Source organism: Loxodonta africana, chromosome 5, assembly GCF_030014295.1.
Source record: "Loxodonta africana isolate mLoxAfr1 chromosome 5, mLoxAfr1.hap2, whole genome shotgun sequence".
NCBI lineage: Eukaryota > Metazoa > Chordata > Mammalia > Proboscidea > Elephantidae > Loxodonta > Loxodonta africana.
In genome coordinates this window covers 156,157,933-156,179,711 of record NC_087346.1, presented here as the reverse complement: position 1 = coordinate 156,179,711, position 21,779 = coordinate 156,157,933, and the positions used below count along the sequence as shown (strand labels likewise).

The window sequence follows — 21,779 nt, the reverse complement described above, 5'->3', positions numbered from 1 at the left end:
AAGGCTTTCTCTCTCTGCCAGCCTTCTCATCAGTCTTCCCCAGGACTAGGAGCTTCTCTGCGCAGGGACCCTGGGTCCAAAGGATACGCTTTGCTCCCGGCACTGCTTTCTTGGTGGTATGAGGTCCCCTCTCTCTGCTAGCTTCCCTTTCCTTTTATCTCTTGAGACAGAGAAGGTAGCGCAGACCACACTCCAGGGAAACTCTCTTTACATTGGATCAGGGAGGTCACCTGGCAAGGGTGTTACAATCCCACCCTAATCCTTTTTAACATAAAATTACAATAAAAAAATGGAGGACAACCACAGAATACTGGGAATCATGGCCTAACCAAGTTAATACACACATTGGGGTGGGGGGGGGATCATAATTTAACCCATGATAGCAATCTTAGGAAAATCAATGAATATTATAATAAGCACACCCTGACTGGTTACTGATTATTAATAGCGGTAGTTAGTGATTTAAGATAGTTTCACAGGATGCTTCGGTCATGGTCACATTTGTCAATCTTGCAAAAAATACTTTGTTGGCAAAAGCAAACAGCACCCTTTCTGAGTATGTGTATTTTGAGGGGTTCAGATGGTCACTTGGCCAAGACCCCTTGAGACATACAGTTTCACATCCTGGTTTTGACCACCTAGGAAAAAACATGTTTTTCTCAAAAACATAGCTGTTAGACTAGAAATTCAGATTAAAATTAGCACGGTCAGCTGGCAGTGCCCACTGGTCTATGCCAAGAAATATGGAAGACAGCTTCCTGGCCAACTGGCTGGAAGAGTTCTATATTTATGCCTGCTCCCAAGGAAGTGATCTAACTGAATGCAGAAATTACAGAACAATACCATTAATATCACATGCAAGCAAAATTTTGCTGAAGATCATTCAAAAATGGCTGCAGCAGTGTATCAACAGGGAACTGCCAGAAATTCAGGCCAGTTTCAGAAGAGAATGTGGAACCAGGAATATCATTGCTGATGTCAGATGGATCCTGGCTGAAAGCAGAGAATACCAGAAGGGTGTTGACCTGTGTTTTATTGACTATGCAAAGGCATTCGACTGTGTGGATCACCACAAATTATGGATAACATTGCAAAGAATGGGAATTCCAGAACACTTAATTGTGTTCATGAGGAACCTTTACATAGATCAAGAGGCAGTTGTTCAGACAGAAAAAGGGGATAGTGATTGGTTTAAAGTCAGGAAAGGTGTGCGTCAGGGTTGTATCCTTTCACCATACCTATCCAATTTGTAAGCTGAGCAAACAATCTGAGAAGCTGGCTTATATGAAGAAGAACGAGGCATCAGGATTGGAGGAAGACTCATTAACAACTTGCATTATGCAAATGACACAACCTTGATTGCTGAAATTGAAAAGGACTTGAAGCACTTACTGGTGAAGATCAAAGACCACAGCCTTCAGCATGGATTACAACTCAACATAAAGAAAACAAAAATCGTCACAACTGGACCAATGAGCAACATCATAATAAACAGAGAAATGATTGAAGTTGTCAAGGATTTCATTTTACTTGGATCCACAATCAACAGCCATGGAAGCAGCAGTCAAGAAATCAAACAACGCATTGCATTGGGTAAATCTGCTGCAAAGGACCTCTTTAAAGTTGAAAAACAAAGATGTCACCTTGAAGCCTAAGGTGCGCCTGACCCAAGCCATGGCATTTTCAATCGCATCATATGCCTGTGAAAGCTGGACAATGAATAAGGAAGACAGAAGAAGAACTGACGCCTTTGAATTGTGGTGTTGGCGAAGAATATTGAAAATACCATGGACTGCTAAAAGAACGAACAAATCTGTCTCAGAAGAAGTGCAAGGATGCTCCTTAGAGGCAAGGATGGCGAGACTGTGTCTTACATATTTTGGACATGTTGTCAGGAGGGATCAGTCCCTGGAGAAGGACACCACGTTTGGCAGAGTACAGGGTCAGCGGAAAAGAGGAAGACCCTCAACGAGCTGGATTGACACAGTGGCTGCAACAATGGGCTCAAGCATAACAACGATTGTAAGGATGGCGCAGGACCGGGCAGTGTTTTGTTCTGTTGTGCATAGGGTCGCTATGAGTTGGAACCGACTCAACGGCACCTCACAACAACAACAACAACAGCAGCATGGTCAGCATATTATGCCTCCGTTTCACTGACTGCCCTGAAAGTTGTCTTTCCTGAGACATTTTCAGATCGCCCACTTGTGGTGTTTTTGTTACAGCAGCACTAGGAAACTAAGACACCCCTACATCTGTAAATATCTGCTTTCATTGTGAAAATGACTAAAGCTGAGTAAGCAGAATCCTCTATCAAGCCTTGCAAAAAGGAAAAATGAGCTTCACACAGTGACACCTTGACCCAGGACAAGAAGTATTGAGTCTGCTACCAAATCACAGATGTGACAAACCACAAACGGAAAGCCAATGTTTTAAAATTCTCATTCTTTAATTTCAGACTTTCCATTTCAAGTTTAAGACGTAATTCATTCGTAGAATTGGTGTGTATTAAACTCTGCATTTTCTCCACAATTCAGCAAGAAGGAAGAAAGACCTCTCACTGATTGTCCTCATGTTTCCCCTCTGAGCTCACGAACCCTGAGGCAACCCCTGTCCAGCTGGCCGTGGGGAAACAGAATGATGTGTGCTAATTTCTTATTCCGACCCATATAAGTGTTGCTCAAAACATGAAGATGAACTAACAAAACAAGAAGAAGCAGAGAGCAAGCAGGATCGAACCTGGTGGCACTGGTTGTCATCCACCCATTCGGCAAGAGGCATTGGGCACTGAGGGCTGGGACCAAGCTGGACACTGGGCACGGAGGGTGAGCAAGAAGAGAGGCAGAGTCTGGGGTCAAGTGGGCGAGAACAGTCATGACAACATCATACAAACCACAAGGAGATGAGAGCCTTTGACCCCAGGAAGTGTATCTCCATCCCTGGCTGTCCTTGATCAGCAGACCTGAAGCAAACCAAGTCTGGTCACCCCCAGCCTGTCACCCGTCAGTCCCCCTCTGCAAATGAACCCACTTCTCCCACTTGCTCGTGCCCCAAAGTGCCATCCTGGACACCCCTCCTTCCTGCTTATGTACAACTAGACACCTCATGGGTATGTGGTTCCTTGGTTTGGAGGTTTAGGGACATGGTTTCATGGAACAAACCAGTTAATTGGCCTAAAATTGTGTTTAGCCCATCTGTTCTACCTCCTGATTAGTTATGTAGTGTCTGAGCTATGAAAAGCTTGCAAGCAGCCATTCAAGGCACAACAATCGGTCTCTATTTCCCTGGAGCAACAGAGGAAAAAGGAGAATCAAAAATAGGAGGAAGAATTGGAATGTGCAGCTAACTGCCTCCAGGAACAGCTGCCTCCTTTACCATGACACCAGAAGAAATAAATGGTGCTCAGCTACCAGTGATGAACATTTTGTTCAAAGATTTTATAGAAGAATCCTTATCAAAAGGGGGAAATGCATAACAGAATTTGAAATTCTCATAGAATCCAGACTTTCTGAATCCATGGAGCCTGGATAAATCCCTGAAACTACTGCCCTGAGAAAATCTTTAAATGTTAAACTTTAAATCAAAAATATCCCTGAAAGTCTTTTTAAAACCAAAAAATATATATAGTTTGGCTTAACCAGTAAAGAATATATTCCTCGATCATTGTGCTTTTTTAAGATCTGTCTATATGGGATCATATTAACTGGTCTTCCTTGCAGGCATGTGGATATTATGCTATCACTGACAGTGTTGTACTTCAGGATGGATTTTGACATGTCCTTTTTGATGGTGAATAGAAAGCCATTCTTCTTCGTTTTGTCAATCTCAGCATAATAGACAATATTATTTACCAGTTAAAAATGGCCAATACCAGTCCATTTCATCTCACTAATACCTAGGATATCAATCTTGATGCATTCCATTTCATTTTTGACAACTTCCAATTTTCCGAGGTTCGTACTTCATACAGTCCACGTTCCTATTATTAGTGGATGTTTGCAGCGATTTCTTCTAGTTTTGAGTAGTGCTATATCAGCAAATGTAGGTCCTGAAAGCTTGAATCCATCCGGGTCGTTAAAGCCGACTCTACTTTGAGGAGGCAGCTCTTCCCCAGTTGTAGTTTGAGTGCCTTCCAACTGAGGGGCTCATCTTCCAGCACTATACCAGACAATGTTCCACTGCTTTTCATAAGGTTTTCATTGGCCGATCTTTTTTGGAAGTAGACTACCAGGTCCTTCTCCCTTGTCTGTCTTAGTTTGGAAGCTCCACTGAAATCTGTCCACCAAGGGTGACCATGTTGGTATTTGAAATACCTATGGCATAGCTTCCAGCATAACACGCAAGCCACTGCAGTACGACAAACTGACAGATGAGTGCCAAAAATGAAAAAATTGAAGATTTAACCAACTACTTCAGTCTGAAATTGATGAAACATGCAATCAAGATGCATTGATATTTATTGGTGATGGGAATGCAAAAGTTGGAAATGAACAAGAAGGGTTGGTAGTTGGAAAATATGGCCTTAGTGATAGAAATAATGCCAGAGATCACATGATAGAATTTTGCAAGACCAATGACATATTCACTGGAAATACCTTTTTCAACAACATAAACAGTGACTATCCTCGGCATTTCTCAAGCTCAAAGAACTGAAGAAAAAATTCAAGCCTCGAGTTGCAATAGTGAAGGATTCTATGGGGAAAATATTAAATGGTGCAGGAAGCATCAAAAGAAGATGAAAGGAGCACACAGAATCATTATACCAAAAAGAATTAGTCGACATTCAGCCATTTCAAGAGGTAACATATGATCAGGAACTGATGGTACTGAAGGAGGAAGTCCAAGCTGCACTGAAGACATTGACAAAGAACAAGCATCCAGGAATTGATGGAATATTAATTGCGATGTTTCAACAAACAGATGCAGCCCTGGTAGTGTTCACTTGCCTATGCCAAGAAATTTTCAAGACAGCTACCTGGCCAACCGACTGGAAGAGATCCATATTTATGCCTATTCCCAAGAAAGTTGATCCAGCAGAATGTGGAAATTATCAAATAATATCATTAATATCACATGCAAGTAAAATTTTGCTGAAGATCATTCAAAAGTAGCTGCAGCAGTATATCGACAGGGAACTGCCAGAAATTCAAGCTGGATTCAAAAGAGGATGTGGAGCCAGGAATATCATTGCTGATGTCAGATGAATCCTGTCTGAAAGCAGAGAATACCAGAAGGATGTTTATCTGTGTTTTACTGACTATGCAAAAGCATTCGATTGTGTGGATCATCACAAATTATAGATAACGTTGCGAAGAATGGGAATTCCAGAACATTTAACTGTGCTCATGAGGAAACTTTACATAGATCAAGAGACATTTGTTTGGACAGAAAAAGGGGATACTGAGTAGTTGAAAGTCAAGAAAAGTGTGCGTCAGGGTTGTAGTCTTTCACCATACTTATTGAATCTGTATGCTGAGCAAATAATTTGAGAAGCTGCACTATATGAAAAAGAATGGAGCATCGAGATTGGATGAAGACTCATTAATAACCTGCATTATGCAGATGACACAACCTTGTCTGCTAAAGGTGAAGAGGACTTGAAGCACTTACTGATGAAGATCAAAGACCACAGCCTTCAGTATGGATTGCACCTCAACATAAAGAAAATGAAAATCCTCACAGCTGGACCAATGATAAACACCATGATAAATGGAGAAAAGATTGAAGTTGTCAAGGATTTTATTTTACTTGGATCCTCAATCAAGGCCCATGGAAGCAGTAGTCAAGAAATCAAAAGATGCATTTCACTGGGCAAATCTGCTGCAAGGGACCTCTTTAAAGTGTTGAAAAGCAAAGATGTCGCCTTGAAGACTAAGGTGCGCCTGATCCAAGCCATAGTATTTTCAATTGCATCATATTTGTGTGAAAGCTGGACAATGAATAAGGAAGACCGAAGAAGAATTGACGCCTTTGAATTGTGGTGTTGGTGAAAAATATTGAATATACCATGGACTGCCAAAAGATTGAACAAATCTATCTTGGAAGAGGCACAACCAGAATGCTCTTTAGAAGCAAGGATGGTGAGACTGCATCTTACATACTTTGGACATGTTGTCAGGAGAGATCAATCCCTGGAGAAGGACATCATGCTTGGTAAAGTACAGGGTCAGCAGAAAAGAGGAAGACCCGCAATGAAATAAATTGATAAAGTGGCTGCAGCAATGGGCTCAAGCATAGCAAGGATTGGGAGGATGGCGCAGGACTGGGCAGTGTCTCGTTCTGTGGTACATAGGGTCGCTACAAGTCAGAACTGACTCGATGGCACCTGACGACAACATCCATGTGAAACTCACCAGATGATATACAGTGTAATCAACTCAACTACATCTGTGGAAAGAAACAATGAAGAAGCTCAATATAATCAGAACAAGGCCAGGGGCCAGCTGGGAAACAGACCATCAATTGCTCGTACACAAATTCAAGTCAAAGCTGAAGAAAATGAGACCAAGTCCATGAGAGCCAATGTACGAACTTGATTATATCCCACCTGAATTTAGAGACCATCTCAATAATAGATTTGATACATCGAACACTAAACGACAGAAGACCAGATAAATCATGGGGTGGCATCAAAAACATCATACATGAAGAAAGCAAAAGGTCCCTAAGAAGATAGAAAACAAAGGAAAGACCAAAATGGATATCAGAAGAGACTCTAAAAGTTGCTCTTGAACATGTTGTTGTTGTCAGGTGCCACCTAGTCAGTTCTGACTCATGGCGACCCCATGTACAGTAGAAGGAAACACTGCCTGGGCCTGGGCTGCCCTCACAATCTTTGCTTTGCTTGAGCGTATTGTTGCAGCCACTGTGTCAGTGCATCTTGTTGGGGGCCTTCCTCTTTCACTGACCCTCCACTTTACCAGCCACGTTGTCCTTCTCCTGATAACATGCCCAGAGTACTTGAGACAAAGTCTCGCCATCTGCACTCCTAAAGAACATACATCCTCCAGGAGAGATTTGTTGGTTCTTCTGGGAATACATGGTATATTCAACATTCTTCACCAACATCATAATTCAAATGCGTCAATTCTTCTTCCATCTTCCTTTTTCGTTGTCCAGCTTTTGCATGCATATGAGGTAGCTGAAAATACAATGGCTTGTATCAGATATACCTTAGTCATCAAAGTGACATCTTTGCTTTTTAAGGTTTTAAAGAGGTCTTTTCAGCAGATTTTCCCAATGCGATATGTCGTTTTCTGTTTTTAAAACACTCAGTATCCCCTTGTTCTGTTCGAACACCTGCCTCTTGGTCTATGTACAGGTTCCTCAGGAGCACAATTAAGTGTTCTGAGATTCCCACTCTTCGCAATGCTGTCCATAATTTGTTATGATTCACACAGTTGAATCCCTTTGCAATAAAGCACAGGTAAAAATCTTTCTGGTATTCTCTGCTTTCCGCTAGGATCTATCTGACGTCGGCAATGATATCCCTCCTTCCACATTCCCTTCTGAATCCAGCTTGAATTTCTGATGTTTCCCTGTGGATGTATTGCGGCACCCACTTTTGAATGACCTTCAACAAAATTTTACTTTTATGCGATATTAATGATATTATTCAATAATTTCTGAATTCTGTTGGATCACATTCTTTAGACTGGGCCCAGTTGGTTGGCCAGGTAGCTGTCCTCCAAATTCCTTGGCATTGACGAGTAAGCACCTCCAGCTCCACATCCTTTTGTTGAAACATCTCAATTGCTATTCCGTCAGTTCCTGAAGCTTTGTTTTTTGCCGGTGCCTTCAGTGCCGTTTGGACCTCTTCCTTGAGTACCATCAGTTCTTGAGCAAATGCTACCTCCTGAAATGGCTGAATATCAACCAATTCTTTTTAGTACAGTAATTCTGTTTATTCCTTCCATCTTCTCTTGATGCTTCCTACATCCTTTAATGTTTTCCCTGTAGAATCCTTCAATATTGCAACTTGAGGCTTGAATTTTTTTTTCAGTTATTTCAGCTTGAGAAATGACAAAGGTGTTCTTCCCTTTTGGTTTTCTAACTCCAGGTCTTTGGATATTTCATTATAATACTTTACTTTGTCTTCTCGAGCCTCCCTTTCAAATATTCTGTTCAACAAGGTTCAACAGTGGTGACTCTGCTGGTATTTGAAATACCGGTGGCAAAGTTTCCAGTATCACAGCAACAGGCAAGCCACCACAGTACAACAAACTGACAGACAGTTGCTGGTCAGTATGGGTTACACCTCAACATAAACAAAATAAAAAGCTTCACAACTGGACCAATAAGCAACATCATGATAAACAGAGGAAATACTGAAATTGTCCAGGATTTCATTTTATTTAGATCTATAATCAACACCCATGGAAGCAGCAGTCAAGAAATCAAAGGACGTATTGCATTGTGCAAATCTACTGCAAAAGACCTCTTTACAGTGTTAAAAGGCAAAGATGTCACTTTAAGGACTGAGGTGCACCTGACCCAAGCCATGATGTTTTCAATAGTCTCATATGCTTGTGAAAGCTTGACAACGAATAAGGAAGGCCAAAGAAGAATTGACGCCTTTGAATTACGGTATTTGCAAAAAATATTGACTATACCAGGGACTGCCAAAAGGACGAACAAATCTGTCTTGGGAGAAGTACAACCAGAACGCTCCTTAGAAGCGAGGATGGTGTGACTTCGTCTCATGTACTTTGGACGTATTATCAGGAGGGTTGAGTCCCTGGAGAAGGACATCTTGCTTGGTAAAAAAAAAAAAAAAGAGGAAGTGAAAAAGAAGACGACCCTCCACGAGATGGATTGGCATAGCGGTTGAAACCATGGGCTCAAACATGGCAACGCTTTTGAGGATTAGTGGAATCTGGCAGCGTTTCGTGCTGTTGTACACAGGGTTGTTATGAGTCAGAACCAAGTAGATGGTACCTAATAATAATAAAATACATTGTTTAATTTCTTGACTGCTGTTTCCATGGGCATTGATTGTGGATCATAGTAAAATGAAATCCTTGACAATTTCAATATATTCTGCATTTATCATGATGTTGCTTATTCAGTTGTGAGGATTTTTGTCATCTTTATGTTGAGGTTTAATCTGCACTGAAGCCTGTAGTCTTAGATCTTCATCAGTAAGTACTTAAAGTCGTCTTTGTTTGGGGCCAGCAGTCCTGATGCCATGGTCTTCTTCATTTAGTCCAGCTTCTCAGATTATTTGCTGACTATACAGCTTCAATAACTAAGGTGAAAGAATACAACCCTGCCATGTTCCTATTCTGCTTTTAAACCATGCAGCACCCTCTTTCCTGTTCAAACAACTGCCATGTGAGAATGTTTGATTTCATAGCTATTTGACAATCTGTGACAAGCATAGATAAAATACTCCCATATAAACGATGGGGTCCCAAACCCACACTTTCTGTCCATTTATATTCCAGGTGTTTCCCCAAGTGCAACGATGTAGTCTTTGAAGTCTTCTACTTTGTCTCCAGTTCACAGTACCTCTTTGCTACACTAGAGGGTGTTAGGCCCAAGTGAGCCTTGTAATCTTCCCTAAAGTAGAAATTGAATTTCCATTTCACAGGACAAGCGGTCTATTTATTACTGCTTTTTTTTTTTTGGCTGAGGCTGTAAAAGCTTTAGGCAATTGAAGAGAATTACAAAGATAAAACTGAATGCTACTGCAAGACTGAGAGGTCTAGCTTACACTGAGTGAAGACACCGTGCCAAGTAACACACACAGCTAGCATGCCGCGATGTCATTGCGGTCTGGCTTACTGAGTTTGATCAATGATCCAGGAGGAAACACGGCTCAGAGAAGCAACAGGAATGTCTCTGAAGGCTGCATCCTAAAAAATGTTCTCCATGGAACGTTTGGACAGTCAACCCAAAGGTAAGGGTCTTGACACCCACGTTCAGGCAAGTACTCAGATGTTAGTGACAATAACGTGCAGGGAACTTTGTCATGTTTAGCCATCCAAACTAAATCTTGGGGTGAAGTCTTCGAACTTTTTTCTTCTTCTTCTTCTCCTTCTCTTTCTTCTAGGCAAAGCAAACTTCTTAAACTGTCCTTTGAGACTCATATGGAAACTGGGGGTAGAAAATAATGAGACTAATTGCCACTTTCTTTAGCATCTTGTTTAGCGTCGTCTTGTATTCTCTGTGATGTGTGCCTGCTTATAGTGTTTGTATATCATCCCTCATCATTAGTGAGCAGAAACGGACTGGTAGCGTCCACTCTGAATAGGACAATCATGTGGCCTACTGTGCCGGGAATGACAAATCGAAGAGGGACAGCATCACATTCATCATCAAAAAGGACATTTCGAGGTCAGTTCTGAAGCACAATGCTGTCCATGATAGGACAATATCCATATGCCTGCAAGGAAGACCAGTTAATATGACCATTATTCAAAAGTTATGAACTAATCTCTAAAGATGAAAAAATTGAAAATTTTTACCAACCTCTGCCATTTGAAATTGATCAAACATGCAATCAAGATGCATTGATAATTACTGGCGATTGGAATGCAAAAGTCGGAAACAAAGAAGGATCGGTAGTTGGAAAATATGGCCTTGGTGATAGAAACGATGCCAGAGATTGCATGATAGAATTTTTCAAGACCAACAAATTATTCACGGCAAGTACCTTTTTTCAACAGCACAAACTGCAACTATACACATGGACCTCGCCGGATGTCATACAAAAGAATCAGATCAACTACATCTGTGGAAAGAGATGATGGACAAGCCCAGTATCATCAGTCAGAACAAGGCCGGGGCCAACTGTGGAATAGACCATCAATTGCTCATACGCAAGTTCAAGTTGAAGCTGCAGAAAATTAAAACAAGTCCATGAGAGCCAAAGTACAATCCTCAGTATATCACACCTGGATTTAGAAACCACCTCAAGAATAGATTCGATGCATTGAACACTAATGACCAGAGACCAGACAAGTTGTGGGATGACATCAAAGACATCATACGTGAAGAAAGCAAAAGGTCATTAAAATGACAGGAAAGAAAAAAAGACCAAAATGAATGTCAGAAGAGACTCTGAAACTTGTTCTTGAGCACAGAGTAGCTAAAGATATTGGAAAAAATGATCACAAAGAAGAGCTGAACAAAAGATTTCAAAGGGCGGCTCAAGAAGACAAAGTAAAGTATTATAATGAAATGTGCACAGACCTGGAGTTAGAAAACCAAAAGGGAAGAACAACATGCTAGGCATTTCTCAAGCTGAAAGAACTGAGGAAAAAATTCAAGCCTTGAACTGTAATATTGCAAGATTCTATGGGCAAACCAGAGAATGACACAGGAAGCATCAAAGGAAGCTGGAAGGAATACAGAGCCACTGTACCAAAAAGAACCGGTCGACGTTCAACCATGGAACCCACCCCATGGCACCTAACAACAACAAACGCCTCATCATGTGAACAGTCATCCAAAAAACCTAAATCGAGCCCTTTCTCTTTGAGTCGATTCTGACTCACAGCAACCCCGTAGGACAGGCTAGAACTGCCCCGCAGGGTTTCCGAGCCTATAATATTTATGAAAGTAGACTGCCCGTGCTTCTCCCAGGGGACCGCTGGTGGGTTTGAACCGCTGACCTCCGGTCAGCTTAATCGCTGTGCCACCAGATCTCCTTAATACACCCAGTAGGCGCTAAATAAATACTTGATGATGTATCTGCCGTAATAGCTTTTTTGTTTTTTCTCATCTTGTTTTAATTACGAGGTAATACTTACTCAACCCAAACCCTAAAGCCACGACAGCAGGAAGCAGCGCCTCCTCACCCTTCGTCCCAGCAGGCGCTGGGGAGTCAACATTGTGGGGGGGCAACTGTCCCCCAGGCGCTCCCCACCCAGGTGCAAGGGCTTGGACCAGCTGCTGCTCACAGATTTCTCATCTCTGAGAATTCCTGTTTGGCTGGTGTTAGAGTCTTTGGTTTTGTTTTTAAGAAAAATTAGATAATGCTGAACCAGTTGCCATGGAGTCGACTCCGACTCACGGCGACCCCACGTGGGTCAGAGCAGAGCTGTGCTCCGCAGGGTTTTCGGTGGCCGATATTTTGAAAGGGTCACCAGGCCTTTCTTCTGAGGCACCTCTGGGTGGACGGACTCCAACCTCCAACCTCCTGGTTAGCAGCCGAGCGCATTGACCGTTTGCACCGCCCCGGGGCTCCGGAGGTCACACTACGTGGATTGCTCTGGACTTGCCCTCTGGGCTTGGCTGTGAGCTCTTTCCACGATAGCTGCTGGGGGTAAGCTGGTCTCTAGCAGCAGCGGGTGGGCGGAGGTGGGAAATGAGCCACAATTCCAGGTACCCAGTCCACTCTAAGGAACCCTAGTGGCCTAGCGGCTAAGAGCTACGGCTGCTAAACAAAAGGTCGGCAGTTCAAATCCACCAGACGCTCCTCGGAAACAGTATGGGGCAATTCTACTCTATCCTGTAGGGTCACTATGAGTCGGAATAGACGCAATGGCAACAAGTTTGGTTCGTTTTTTTTTTTTTCGGTCTGCTCTGGATGGCCATTTGGGCTGTGCCTCTTTTCCTCTACACAAGCAGCACCACGGTGAGCATCAGTGATGCACACTGTCCTCCAGACACCGGCAAAGTGCTAGGCACTAGCTGAGCCCTGCGAGAAATAGGGGTCCATGAAAGGTGAGACCGTAGTCCTTGTGAGTTTTGTCTCCCGACCTGACCTCTAGGGCTCCTTCTTCCAGCCTTGCTCAGTGACCTCACCAGGGTCCTCCTCCCAGCCCTCCTCCCTGTGCCTGCTCGGTGACACCTTCAGCCTCTCCCTGCCCTGTTTGTTCATTCTGCACAGGTGTTGGCCTGCGAGAGCCCACTCAGGTGGACCTAGGGATGTGCCTGTGGACGAGTCAGCCACGGCCCCGCCCCTCACAGCTGCATCTGGGGGGCAGGACAGCATCAATGAACCAATCACACGGTGACGACACGAAGCTGCGACTGCAGAGCGCACTAAGGGGAGAGCGGCCTGGCCGGGCTTCGCCTGACCGAGGTCCTAAGGAGGCTCGGCGGTGGTCAGTGTTTGGTCTTGAACCTACAGCAAGGCATGAGCTGGCCGGGCCAAGTCCCAGGGGCACACAGAGAGTCCCCAACCTGAGGGAGTTTCTGGCGAGCCAATCACAGGACGGGACCCAGACCGGACAGACAGACCCCGGGGCAGGAAAGGGCTCTTGACCTGAAGGTCGTTGGAAGAGGATTCAGGAGGCTGGAGAGCCTGACGATGACCCAGGGGTGGCTAGCTGTTCTATCTGAAGGGAAATGGGACCCTAATGCAGGACAAAGGGGCTGGGAAGGGGGTGAACATGGAGCCCTCTAGTCATCCACCTGTGTGCATGGGGCCTGAGGGAGCCTCACGGCACTCACTGAAGAGGCTTCAGAGCTGGCTGGGAAGCGTTGGAAAATGGGGTCAGAAGTCAGGGGGCAGAGGCCACAGGGAGAGGGAGTATCGGGTAGCCTTGCCTGGGCAAGGTTTGGTTTGAGAAATTGCTACATCTGCAAGACAGAAGAGGCCAGCCTTGGCCAAGGCCCCTGGGGGGAGAAGGCCAGCGGTACCACATTTGATTTGATCTCCCTCTTGCTCTTGTCCCACTAGGGGACAAGAGGCCCTGGCTGGGGTGGACCACCAGCAGGACACACAGCGAGGCAGGTGGGGATTGCTATGTAATCTAACTTTGTTCACAATTAGGTATGACATTTACAAAGCTCCAAAGTCAAATCAACCCAAAAAGAAATATTCACAAAAGCTGAGCGTGGGTCCTGGTTGCCTCACCTGCTCCTTCCTCCCTCTCTATGTAACTAGCTTTTCATGGTTTATTCTTCCTTCTTAAATATAAGCAAATGCATACTTTACTCAGATCCTTTTATTCCTCAGAGAAACAGCCACATGCTGTGGATATTTACCCGTGTTGCTCTTTCTGCTCTCTGCACCCAGGAGCTGTCCGACTAGCCCCACAGATCCCGATGTCTCATTCACTCACTGCAGGAGTGTGGGGGGGGGGGCGGCTGTCCCCTGGGTTCTGTGATGGCTTCTCTCTGCACCCCTGGAGTGGGGGGTACACAGGAAGGGAGGGAAGAAGGGAAGGAAGGAAGAGTGAGGGGGGAGAAAGAAAAGAGGGAGGGAAGGGAAGAAGGAAGGAAGGAGGGAGGGAGGGTAGGAAAGAGGGAGGGATGGAAGTAAGGAGGGAGAGAAGGAGGGTGGGAGAGAAAAAAGGAAAGGAAGGAGGGAGGGAAGGAAGGAAGGAGAAATGGAGGAGGGAGAGGGAGTGAGGAAAGGAAGGAGGGTGGGAGGGAAAAAAGGAGGGAGGGAAGGAGAGAAGGAGGGAAGAAAAGAGGGAATGAGGAAAGGAGACAGGTAGAGAAGGAAGGATGGAAGGAAGGAGGAACGGAGGGAAGGAGGGAGGCAGAGAAGGAAGGATGGGGGAAGGAAGGAAGGAGGGAGGGAGAGAAGGAAGGAGGGAGGGAGAGAAGGAAGGAGGGAGGGAGAGAAGGAAGGAGGGAGGGATGGAGGGAAGGAAGAAGGGAGGGAAGAAAGGAAGGAGGGAGGGAAGGAAGGAAGGAAGAATGGAGGGTAGGAAGGAGGGAGGGAGGGAAGGAGAGAGGCAGAGAAGGAAGGAGGGAGGGAGAGAAGAAAGGAAAAATGGAGGGAGGGGGGAAGGAAGGAGGGAAAGGAGGAGGGAGGGAGAGGGAGGAAGGGAGGGAAGGAAGGAAGGAAGAGGAGAAGGAAAGAAGAAGGAGGGAGGGAGGACATGCAGAGAAATATTCCTCAGCCTTTCTCTGTCCCAGCTGCCTGGGACACATGTCATATTCCAGAGCTCAATGATCTTGGGACGTAGAGGTTGAGAGCGCTTATTGGGTCACCTAGGGTTTGGCCCAAAAACAGGAACCAATGGTACTGAAGGAAGAAGTCCAAGCTGCTCTGAAGGCATTGGCAAGAAACAAGGCTCCAGGAATTGATGGCATATCAATTGAGATGTTTCAACAAACAGATGCAGCGCTGGAGGTGCTCACTCGTCTATGCCAAGAAATATGGAAGACAGCTTCCTGGCCAACTGATTGGAAGAGATCGATATTTATGCCTATTCCCAAGAAAGGTGATCCAACCAAATGTGAAAATCATAGAACAATATCATTAATATCACACTCAAGCAAAATTTTGCTGAAGATCATTCAAAAACGGCTGCAGCAGTGTATCGACAGGGAACTGCCAGAAATTCAGGCTAGTTTCAGAAGAGGACGTGGAACCAGGGATGTCATTGCTGATGTCAGATGGATCCTGGCTGAAAGCAGAGAATACCAGAAGGATGTTTCCCTGAGTTTTATCGACTATGCAAAGGCATTTTCGACTGTGTGGATCATAACAAGCTATGGATAACATTGCAAAGAATGGGAATTCCAGAACACTTAATTGTGCTCGTGAGGAACCTGTACATAGAACAAGAAGCAGTTGTTCAGACAGAACAAGGGGATACTTATTGGTTTAAAGTCAGGAAAGGTGTGCATCAGGGTTGTATTCTTTCACCATACCTATTTAATCTGTATGCTGAACAAATAATCCTAGAAACTGGACTATATGAAGAAGAACAGGGCATCAGGATTGGAGGAAGGCTCATTAACAACCTGCGTTATGCAGATGACACAACCTTGCTTGCTGAAAGTGAAGAGGACTTGAAGCACTTACTGATGAAGATCAAAGACCACAGTCTTCAGTATGGATTACACCTCAACATAAAACAAAAATCCTCACAACTGGACCAATGAACAATATCATGATAAACAGAGAAGAGGTTGAAGTTGTCAAGGATTTCATTTTACTTGGATCCACAATCAACAGCCATGGAAGCAGCAGTCAAGAAATCAAAAGACACATTGCATTGGGTAAATCTGCTGCAAAGGACCTCTTCAAAGTGTTGAAGAGCAAAAATGTCACCTTGAAGACTAAAGTGCACCTGACCCAAGCCATGGTATTTTCAATTGCATCATATGCGTGTGAAAGCTGGACAATGAATAAGGAAGACGGAAGAAGAATTGACGCCTTTGAATTGTGGTGTTGGCGAAGAATATTGAATACACCACGGACTGCCAGAAGAACGAACAAATCTGTCTTAGAAGAAGTGCAGCAAGAATGCTCCTTAGAAGCAAGGATGGCAAGACTGCATCTTACATACTTTGGACATGTTGTCAGGAGGGATCAGTCCCTGGAGAAGGACACCATGCTTTGCAGAGCACAGGGTCAGCGGAAAAGAGGAAGACCTCAACGGGGTGGATTGACACAGTGGCTGCAACAATGGGCTCAAGCATAACAACAATTGTAAGGACGGCTCAGGACGAGGTAGTGTTTCATTCTGTTGTGCATAGGGTCACTATGAGTTGGAACCGACTCGACGGCACCGACTCAACGGCACCTAACAATAACAACAACGGGGTTTGGCCCATGTCATCAAGAGGGGCCATTGGAAATGGCCCAGCCAAAGAGCTGGTTGCTGATCCAGAGAGCCTACCCAGCACCCAGCTTGGGGCCTGTGCAGTCTGGAACTGTGTCTGCACTTGGTGCTTCCTGCTGCAGGAGAGGGCTGCCTGTGGTAGTTACTGCAGTGCCAGACAGGGGCTGCGGAAGACTTGGAGAGGACGGACATCAAGGGTTGCACTTGTCATGCCGCTCTCATCCCTCACCGCCACCACTGGGATCACTGTGGACGGTGCCCTGTACGTGTCCGCTGAGAATGCATCCGCCAGCTGGAGTCCTGGAGCACAGACTGCCCACCATTGCCCTCTGGGGACCCAAGACGCTCCTCTGCAAGACAACAGCACCTTCTGGCCGGAGGGGCAGTGTCCAGGGTCGGGACAACGTGTCCCAGGGTCACGTCCACAGTCTTTCCAGCTCCACTGTGGGTCCTTCACCTCTTCTACTTAAATAGAATTGCCTAGAAATGGAAATGCCTGGGAGCCATTTGGGGCAGTTCATGGAGTCAGGAACTAGCCCTGGGTGTCTTTCTCAGCCTCCATATCTGCACCCGCCGTTTTCCAGATTTCCAACCTTTTCATGCTGCGAGCACCGAAGCCAGCGGCCAGCTCACTGCTCTTGCTTCTGCGCCTGGCTTGGCGTCCGTCTCTACGAGTGAAAAGGGACTGCCATTTGGCAAAAATTTTGTTGTCAGCCTTAACATTTCCACGGATGAATAGCGTGGAAAGGTTAGGTATTAATTTACGACTGAGTACTGTGTTTTTCAAAAGTGAAAGAATATTCAGCTAGCACTGTTTTGCCAAGGCCGGTGAAGAAACCTGCTGCCAGGAGGCCACTGAAGAGATTATAGTATTATAGCCCTTTAACCCTAACGAAACTGGTCTTTTATGTACCCCTTCTCCCCCCGCCCACCACCACCACCACCCCGACCCCGCAGGCGTCTGGAGGATTGCTCTGAGCCTGTGTCCTGGTATCAGGGAGACAAGAGCAGGTGAAATGGTCCCTGCCCAGAGTGGGTGGGACAGTCGGTCACCGCAACATGGCTTAGTGGGCATCGGAGTCATGGGCCCTTGACAGACTCCCACCCTGGCCAGCCTCAGCAGAAATGAATTTTACTGGAAGAATCATCCAGAAAGCCCCCAGGATTGACAGGAAGATGGAGGAATGGGGCTCAGGAAATGGGCAGGCACGAGGGAGGCAGGGTCCAGCCAAAACACACCACAGGAATGGTCTTCTTGGGCCGCCGCCACTGACCTGGCGCCACAGGACGCACTCTGCTGCAGCCGGGCTTGGCCAGGCCTGGATGTTTGCTGCCTCCCTGAGGGCCACACGCCGCCTCTGCAACCACCGTGAGTCACCCCCTCTGTCCCTGCACCTCTGCGTCATCCCCTTGGGTGGAACTGTCCCGCTGGCCAGACCTGGATCACACACTGAACCCAGCTGCCAGGGCCAGGGAAGGGGCCCATGGCCCTTGTCAGCTTCCATGGGGACCCCTCAAATAGAGCAGGAGCCCAGGACCGGGCAACCTGAGGAGTAAAGCCCATTCTCCAGACACACACACAGCCATTTCTGAGAGGACAGACATTCCTGCAAACTCAAGAAATTACAAATACGAGGAGATGTTTTGAGCGAGTTTTCTCTTCAGACTTAAGGAAATTCCTGAAATTCTTAGGTTATAAATCCAAGACTTTGTGCACCGACTCCGCGCTGTGTGTAATGGAACCACAGTGCGAGGACTCCTGGTAGCAGGCAGTTCTGGGAGAGGAGATGGGAGGTTGGCGCCAGGGGGTGCGTTGGGGCCTCTCACACGCGCCTCTAATTCATCTCTCGGAGTCTGCTGATTCCAAGGTGAGTCTAGCTGGTAAATGAAGGAACCGGATTTGGGAGTGAGTCCTGCAACCAGAAAGCCCATGGTCCTTCCACCAGAGCACGCAGCTGATGTCAAAACAGCGCGGCTACACCCTCTCAGATCCCAGGCTCCCCACAACCAGGCTCCTTGCCCAAGGGCTCTTTCACCCTCTGTCAAATCAGTTCTCCAAAACTCAAGAGCACTCCTGTAGGAGTGACCATCTCCTATGGCAGTCGGAGCTCCTTCAGTACAGCATTGATCTCTCTGTCATTTAAATCACACACCGACCGCCCTTATGTAGAGGGACCCCACACGCGAAGGAGTAATCATCAGGCAGATTGAGCACCAAAGAGTCCCGGGCGCTGAGCTCCACACAGCACTGGCCCGGCTGGGACACTGGCCTTACGTGCATGTCCAGTGAGTGTGAGCTCTGCGTGCACACTCTTGTGTAGCCCTTTATCGCGTGGTGCCTCTTGGTAACTTCTAATTTGAAAATAATTGCCAACAGGGAAAAGTTAGAATAATAAGACTGATACAGAGGACATCGTCTATGCTTACCCAGATTCCTGGACTCTTGACATTTTGTTGTTGTTGTGTGCTCTCAAGTGGATTCTGATTCATAGCGACCCCATGTGACAGAGTGGACCTGCCGCATAGGGTTTACTTGGCTGTAAATCGTTATGGGAGAAGGTTGCCAGGGCTTTCTCCCAAGAAGCTGCTAGGTGGGCTCCAACCCCCAACCTTTCAGCTAGTCGTTGACCCCTTAACCGTTTGCACCACCGGGGCTCGTTGTTGACACTTTGCCCATTTCTTTATTATTTGTACTGGACACACTGTGTAACAAATGCACACACATATACACATGCTTAGACACACACACACTCACATGTATGCACTACACACATGCATGCAAACATACATATGTGTAATCACATGCTCACGCATGTAACACAGTTGGACACACATGGACAAACACACAAGTTTGTACAAATGCGCTCACACTTGCACACATGTACTTGAACATGTATGTGCAATCCATATGTGCTCACATGCACACATGCACACGCACACACTCACGTGCTTGCACATGTACACTCACACGATTTTTTTCTGAACCATTTGATCATAAATTGCATATAGTGTGGCCCTTTACCCCAGTACTTCTGCATGTTTTCTAGAATAAGGGTGTTCTCTCGCATGACCGTAGGTCTGACAGCAGACACGACCTGGAGCCTTTTGCCATGTCCACATCCTGAGTTTGTCAACTGGCCCCGGGATGGGCATTTCCAAGCCTGTTTTTCCCAGGCACAAGTCCAGTCTAGAACTCTGTTTTGCATAAAATTGCCGTGTCTCAGGCATCCTGTAATCTGGAACAGTCCCACAACCTGTCATTTTTTTATGCCATTGACATCTTTAAAAATAAAGACCTCCTTTTTTTTTTTTCGCATGAGAGGATCTCATTTTGGGTTCGTGTGATGTTTCCTCACGGCCAGATCCAGGTCAGGTGTTCCAGACTGGAAACTACATGTTGACATGTATCTCTCCGGGTCGTCACATCTGCAGCACACGAGGTCCATCACGCTCACCGCAACCTTCAGTTTTTAAAATGTGACATTTACAAGTGTATGAAGAGGTGTGTGAGGATATACCTGAAGTACTAGTCCAGATTGCCTCCACCTTCTTCTTTCTTTAAGTAAGTTTGTTGTTGGTGGTGTCTGCCATTCAGTTGACTCCAACTCTAGACAACCTACGTACAACAGAACGTCACCGAATCCTGTGTCATCCTCATAATTACCAGCACCATCTCACTGAGGGCCTCCTTCGCCCTCGCTGGCCCTCTACTTCACCAAATACCAAGTCCTTCTCCAGCAGTTGATTTCTCCTGGTAATATGTCCAAAGCAAGAGACTTGGACGATGTTCTGTTGTGATCCATAAGGTTTCTGTTAGCTAATTTTCAGAAGTAGATCTCCAGGCCTTTTGTCCTAGTCTGTCTTAGTCTAGAACTCTCCTGAAACCAGCCCACCATGAGTGACCTTGCTGGTATTTGAAATACCGGTGGCATAGCTTCCAGTATCACAGCAACACACAAGCCACCACAGTATGACAGACTGACAGATGGGTGGATGTAAGTAAGCTAATTGGAGTATAGTTTCCATGCAATAAAACGCACCCCCGTGTGTGTTTCCAGACACTCTCCCATGCAGACTTAAGTGCATGCTTTAGAAGAGGAGATTGTGCTACACACATCCATGTTTAAGCCCAGCTAACTCCAGAACATTCCCAGGCTCAGGATGGAGGCAACCTTGTCCAAAGCGAGCTCACAGGGGCCTGTCCCAGTTAGAGCCCTCGAGTTGTTCTGACTCAGTTCAAAGATTCTGAGTCCTCTGAGACCATGACCAAGGGAGCATCTATGCTCTCTGGGGAGAAGGGACTTTCTTTCTACATCTCCAGCCTATCACCAACCGACACTCTGGTAAAATACTATGAAAATGAATTGCTAGTGTTATGGATTGAATTATGTTCCCCAAAAATGTGTTGTAAACCCTAACCTCTATGCCTGTGGTTATGTTAATGATGCAGAAATAGTGCAGGGTATGTCTTGAGTTGGAGCCTTGATGGTGCAGTGGCTGAGAGCTCAGCTGCCAACCAAAAGGTTGGCAGTTCAAATCCACCAGCTGCTCCTTGGAAACCCTATGGGACAGTTCTACTCTGTCCTATAGGGTGGGTATGAGTCAGAATCAAGTCAATGACAACGAATTTGGTTTGGTATGTCTTGAGTTAATCTCTTTTGAGATATAAAAGACATTAAACAAGCAAGCCCCGCATGCATCTCTCAGTTTATCATACTGTGGGGGCTCGTGTGTTGCTGTGATGCTGGAAGCTATGCCCCACCCCAAAAAAACCCAGCCACTGATATTCAAATACCAATAGGGTCATCCATGGTAGACGGGTTTCAGCTGAGCTTCCAGACTAAGACAGACTAGGAAGAAGGACGTGGCAGTCTACTTCTGAAAAACATTACCCAGTGAAAACCTTACGAATAGCAGCAGAACATTGTCTGATGTAGTGCTGAAAGATGAGCCCCCCAGGTTGGGAGGCACTCAAAAGATGACTGGGGAAGACCTGCCTCCTCAAGTAGAGTCAACCTTAATGATGTGGATGGAGTAAAGCTTTCGGAACCTTCATTTGCTGATGTGGCACCACTTAAAATGAGAAGAAAGAGCTGCAAACATCCATTAATATTCGGAACCTGGAATGTACGAAGTATGAATCTAGGAAAATTGGAAACTGTCAAAAATGAAATGGAACACTATAAGATTGATATCCTGGGCATTAGGGAGCTGAAATGGACTGGTATTGGTCATTTTGAATCAGACAATCGTATGATCTGCTATGCCGGAAATGACAACTTGAAGAGGAATGGCGTT

The 21,779-nt window shown here is 45.7% G+C and overlaps 1 protein-coding gene across 1 annotated transcript in view; it reads left to right on the top strand.

Moving 5' to 3' along the window:
• Window positions 1–21,779, top strand: part of RNF212 (ring finger protein 212) — a 90,258-nt gene that overhangs the window by 59,253 nt on the left and 9,226 nt on the right. Inside the window, exons 12-13 of the mRNA XM_023549721.2 lie at window positions 12,839–13,055; window positions 13,634–13,687. Of these exons, the coding sequence (XP_023405489.2) occupies window positions 12,839–13,055; window positions 13,634–13,687 (271 nt within the window). The remainder of the gene's footprint in view (window positions 1–12,838; window positions 13,056–13,633; window positions 13,688–21,779) is intronic.